This window comes from Lemur catta, chromosome 18 (genome assembly GCF_020740605.2).
Source record: "Lemur catta isolate mLemCat1 chromosome 18, mLemCat1.pri, whole genome shotgun sequence".
NCBI lineage: Eukaryota > Metazoa > Chordata > Mammalia > Primates > Lemuridae > Lemur > Lemur catta.
In genome coordinates, this window is record NC_059145.1 from 28,658,343 (window position 1) to 28,663,708 (window position 5,366).

General features: G+C 59.1%; 1 protein-coding gene across 1 annotated transcript; it reads left to right on the plus strand.

Moving 5' to 3' along the window:
- The first annotated feature begins 411 nt into the window (after positions 1-411).
- Positions 412-4,317, plus strand: FEZF2 (FEZ family zinc finger 2). The gene is made up of 5 exons (XM_045529895.1): positions 412-683; positions 1,033-1,933; positions 2,280-2,414; positions 2,620-2,752; positions 3,649-4,317. The coding sequence occupies exons 2-5, from the start codon at positions 1,091-1,093 to the stop codon at positions 3,906-3,908; spliced, it is 1,371 nt and encodes a 456-aa protein (XP_045385851.1). The 5' UTR covers positions 412-683; positions 1,033-1,090; the 3' UTR covers positions 3,909-4,317.
- Positions 4,318-5,366: the final 1,049 nt, after the last annotated feature.

A 5,366-nucleotide genomic window follows, 5' to 3' on the forward strand; every position in this document is an offset into this window, starting at 1 on the left:
CATAAATTAATATTTCCCCATTAACAAGTTCCCCCCTCCAAACGCGGCGCCCGCGTCCATGCGCCACATCCTAATGAGGTAATTATCATTTGCGCGTGTTCGGGGCTGGCGCCGGCTCCGTGGGTAAATGGCAGTTTATTAGCACGATGCCCAGCTCGGCTGCGGAGGGCTAAGGGATACTTCGGCTACTAGACTGACACCCAGGGGCCCTATGGGGCGGCGCCTCCGGGACCCCCCGCCTTTCCCGCGTCCCCCAAACCTGCAGGCCTCCAAAGTTGTGAATCACGCACGGAACTCTGCCTAGGTTTGGGTTTGGGTTCCCCCCCCTTTCCTTCCACCGGCAAAACCATCACGATTCCTCCCCCTCCCCCTCCCGTCTCTTCCCTCTTTCCCGATTCGCAAACCGCTCGCACTTTCCCGAGGGGAGCGCGGGCGCCAGTTGCCTCCTTTTAAAGTTTGAGGGGCGGTGGTGGCGGCGGCCGGCAGGCGCGGGGGAACACAGGGGCCGCTACCGGAGCTGCGCCGCCGCCCATGTCATTCCACTTCAAGTGACTTCATGTGATGTCAGCTGAATGTAAAAGACAGTGATCTCACGCGGAGGGGAAGATGTTTGCCATCAAAATGTGACAGAAGAGACACGCTGCATGGCTCGGAACGCATCTCCTTGGTGGTGGGGGAAAGAGGTAAATGCGAGGTGGCTCTCCCGGTCCTCTTTAACTTTGCCCCTTCAGTGTCCAGTTCTTAGCACGCGTGGCGGCGGCCCCGGTCCAGGGAAGGGTTCAGGGGGGTTAATTTGAGGCTCTTTTCTCCCCCCCCCCTTTTCCTTTGTAAACCCTCCCCCTTCTTCCCCCTTTCAAAGTCCCAGGGCAGGGGCTGGTGGGTTCCTTTGCGCGCAGGGTTAATGGGCGGTAATTTGGTACCCTTGGGTGCACTTTGTTCTGCCCCTGTTCATTTGAATGCAAATGGGTGACCCGGGCCCGACTAGGTGCTTATTAAATTGCAGTTTTCCCCCCTGCCTTTTCCGGAATGCAGACTTAGAGGAGAGAGGCTGCGCCCTGGCCCAGCCTGGCTCGGCTCGGCTCAGCGCGTCATGGCAAGCTCAGCTTCCCTGGAGACCATGGTGCCCCCGGCCTGCCCGCGCGCTGGAGCGTCGCCGGCCACTTCCAAGACGCTGGCCTTCTCCATCGAGCGCATCATGGCCAAGACGTCGGAGCCCCGTGCGCCCTTTGAGCCCCGGCCTGGAGCGCTAGAGGCGGACGGCAGCCAGAGCAAGAAACTGCTCAACCTCTGCTCGCCGCTGCCCTGTATGATCCCTCTCCAGCCCCTAGGCTACGAGGTGCCGTCAAAGACACTGCTCAGTTACTCGGAGCTCTGGAAAAGCAGCCTCCGGGCGGGCGGCGGTGGAGGAGGAGGAGGAGGCGGCGGCGGGGGGGCCCCGGTGTGCAGCGCCAGCGGCTTGTGTAAAACCAACTGTGGCGTGTGCTGCAAGGCCGAGCTGGGCCTGGCGCCGTCTGCGCTGCCCACGGGCAGGGTCATCAAGCCGCAGGTCATCAACCAGGCTGTGGGGCTGCCGGCCAGCGGCTCGCTCTACTACTTCAACTACCTGGACTCGACCGCGTACCCGCCGTCTGAGCTCCTCGGCGGCCACCTCTTCCCGTCCGGCCTCCTCAATGCGCAGGCCCCCACCGCCCTGGCTGCGCACCCCAAGCTCTTTCTGCTGGAGAACGCCAAGCTGGCTGGGCTGGCTGCGGACAAGTTCCCCCATCCGGCTCCCTATCCCCATAAGGAGCGCTTGCCGGCGCCACTGGAGCAGGTGCTAAAGGAGAACTCGGCCCTGACCGCCGAGCGCGGCAGCGTCAAGGGCCACAGCAAGCTGCCAGGGGGCTCCGCTGATGGCAAGCCCAAAAACTTCACCTGCGAGGTGTGCGGCAAGGTGAGGCCCAGAGTCCGCGGGGGCGGGGAGGGGCAACCAGCAGCTGCTGCTTCCCAGGGGCAGCCTGGAACGCCCCTTTCTCAAGCTGAGGAGCAGCCCAGTAGCTGCCTACTCAGATTGGGAACCTAGTTGGGACTCAGTTTCCTATTCTGTAAAGTGGGGATGCCCGTGTCAGCGGCCACACAGTATTGGTGTAAGCAGCAGGTTGGGAAACACTTTCCAAACTGGAAGGGGCTCTGGTTTCTGAAGGGGGGTGTTGGTTGGGGGAAGTAGGCTGTGACCCATAGGGGCTGATTGTAGGCCCTCGGACCGACGCACCACAAGGTCCTCTCATGTCTTTCTATAGGTGTTTAATGCTCATTATAACCTCACCCGCCACATGCCGGTCCACACCGGAGCCAGACCGTTCGTGTGCAAAGTCTGTGGCAAGGGCTTTCGCCAGGCCAGCACACTCTGCAGACACAAAATTATCCACACCCAGGTACGTGGCCCCTGGTCGGGCCCAGCGGGTGCGAACCTTCCGTCCACCCCCGCTCCCAAGTCTTAGCGATGGCCTTGGGGATAGGATGGCCAAGGATTTCCCCTTACCCTCTGGGGTTGGGGGGGAATGTCCCTTCGAGGTGTTCCTGAGGTGGCCTCTCCTGGCCAGGGGCTCGGCCTTACTGTGCGCGCGCCCCTCTCCGCAGGAAAAGCCGCATAAATGCAACCAGTGCGGCAAAGCCTTCAACCGCAGCTCCACGCTCAACACGCATATCCGCATCCACGCAGGCTACAAGCCCTTCGTCTGCGAATTTTGCGGCAAAGGCTTTCACCAAAAAGGTAACGTGCCGGGCGAGGCCCTCTCCTCACCTCACCCTGGGAGTCGGCAGGTCGCGGCTCGTGGGAAGGCAAAGAGGGATCCGGAGAGAGGCAGCGCGAAAGCTGCAGACGCGGGTGCAGCTTTTCTTTGGAATCGGGTTGTGCCGGGTGTAGGTGGAAGCTCTTCCGGCGGGGTTAGCAGACCGCGCTGTATGCAGGCTGGGTGCACCAGGACACTCCGAATTTGGGAGGTAGGAAGGAAGGAAGGGGGCAGAGGGAAAGGAAGTAGGAAAAGGAGAGCGTATTGTCCTATAGAAAACGGTTCCCTTTGTAGCCGGGACTCCCCTTTCAAATGAAAAAAATTCGAGACAAAATCTATCTCCTGGGAACAATTCAAGACTCGGGGGAAGCCTGTACGGTCCCCAGAGCCTCCCAGGCCTGGCGCCCAGCACGGGATTTCCAAGGCATTTTTGGATCTCCAGGTGCTAGTTGCGGGGCCGCGAGGGAATAACTTTAAAAATTTTATCGGGGAAAAAAAATAAGGGACAAAGCCTGGGTTCGTGCGAATTTCTTACAGTGAGGCGTCAGCCGGGAGAAAGACCAGGGGAGTCTTGGGGGCTGCTCAGAAGTTTCCCGGACGGTGGAGCGCGGCAGGAGGGACGCTGCCCGAGCCTCTGTACCCGGCAGGGCAGGCGAGCCGGGCAGCTCCGCGGGACTCAGCCCTAGGTCCTGTCGAGAGAGCCCCTGGCTTGACGCATACGAAGTTTGACAACTTCTTCACTGGAAGAGGTCGCGCCCGACTAGCCAAGCTTTTTATTTTTTTTTCCCCTTCTTTTTTTGCGCAGGCACCTGGGACACTACCCCCCCCCCCGCCCCCCATTGCATACCCCTACTTTTTTCTTTCTGGTCTCTTGTAGGAAACTACAAGAACCACAAGCTGACCCACAGCGGCGAGAAGCAGTATAAATGCACCATCTGCAACAAGGCCTTCCACCAAGTCTACAACCTGACCTTCCACATGCACACCCACAACGACAAGAAGCCTTTCACGTGCGCCACTTGCGGCAAAGGGTTTTGCAGAAACTTTGACTTAAAGAAACATGTGCGCAAACTCCACGACAGCGTGGGCCCCGCTGCCCCCTCCGCAAAGGACCTGACTAGGACAGTGCAGAGCTGAGAGCTACTGCCTTGCCCTCCCTTCCCGCCCCGTACCACCCCAAAACAGATCACACGTATAAACTTATTTCTAAAATTAAAAGAAAAAAAAAACTATAGCAGAGAGGCTAAAATCTATTTATCGAAACCAGCATATTTTTGGAAAGCTAAACGTTTCCTCGATGACTGGCAGCAAACGCGTGGCTCCCACCTTTGTATATTCAGGAAACTTATTTAAATCCAGTGCGCTGAAACATATTTAATCCAGGCCTCGGCTTCTCTTCAGGCAGCCGGTTTTAACCCCAGCCTGTCACCGTGAGCGCCCCAGAAGAGCTCAGCGCCCCCATTCATCTTTATACAGCCATGTAAATCCTCCTGTACAAGCCAACACGGAATATATGCATATATGACTCAATAAACAGAATCATTAGTGCGCGTTTTATTTCCCCCCCTCCCCTCGCCGCGAGGTCAGCTCAGCAACCCCAAAGAACGAGAAGGAAATAGGCGTATATAGCGTTTTCCTTCCCAAATGCACTTCACTGGGGGCGCCGGGGCCAGGGTGAGGCCAAACCAGTGTTCCTGCAGCGTTTGTGTGTTAAGGCTCCCTAGGAGCGAGGGCGAAAAGGCCTACAACGGTCCCCATCAGGGGCCAAGTTTTTATTTGGTTACTGTTCAGACGCTTGGGATTCTGGGTGTTGCCTTATTTGGGCGAGGAAATTCAAAGAAAAGGGTTAAAAGTGGGTGTAGGGGAGCAGCTTTCGAGTGCGTCCTTGAGCAAAGCAGCGCGCCGCGTGAGGGTAAGCAGCCGGGGCACTGCCCTGCCGGGGGGCTCTGGGCAGACACGTCTCCTACTCTGGGCGACCTAAGCAGGGTAACGAGCGCACCCAATCTCCCCTGGCGGCGAGAGCTGGAGGCCAAGGATCCCCAGCCCAACCAGAGAGAGCTTCGGGGCTCCCTGGCCTGCGCTGTTGGCCTGGGTCTGGCCTCCCGGTACCGGGAGCCCTGCCGCGGGAGGGCGCGCCCGGGCTCCCCGAGCTCGCCGCCGCCGCCGCCGCCCCCCGGGTCCTGATTACCGCTCAGTTAGCCCATTACCTGAATAGCTATCTCCGCCGCCGAGCACGCTGGTGAAATGATCTCACGCTTGCTTTCTAAGTAATGACCCAAATTAAGAGAGAAAACAGAGACCCTTCAAACAGCATTACATTAATCATCTAATCATTCCCAGGAGGGGGCCGGCCGCCGCCGCCCCGTTTGATCCGAATCTGGATAATCAAGAGCTCGGATTACTGGCGCGTCGCGCCGGGCCTCCCCCCGAACCCCCCCCCACACTTTTAATATCCGCGCGGCGATTCAGCCCACGTCTTTTGGAACATTGCTCCCCAGCGCCAGAAGGAAGTGCGGCGCGGGGCTCGGGAGTGCGCTTCCACGCCACCTCCCCACCGAGGGGGCGAGGGCGGCTGGACGCTGACCCCACGCGAAT

Bases quoted from the DNA above. Each gene is read 5' to 3' on its own strand.
- FEZF2 (XM_045529895.1), top strand. From the start codon at position 1,091: ATGGCAAGCTCAGCTTCCCTGGAGACCATGGTGCCCCCGGCCTGCCCG. The intron at 1,934-2,279 runs GTGAGGCCCAGA...GTCTTTCTATAG, and splicing joins CCTGCGAGGTGTGCGGCAAG to GTGTTTAATGCTCATTATAA. The intron at 2,753-3,648 runs GTAACGTGCCGG...GGTCTCTTGTAG, and splicing joins CAAAGGCTTTCACCAAAAAG to GAAACTACAAGAACCACAAG.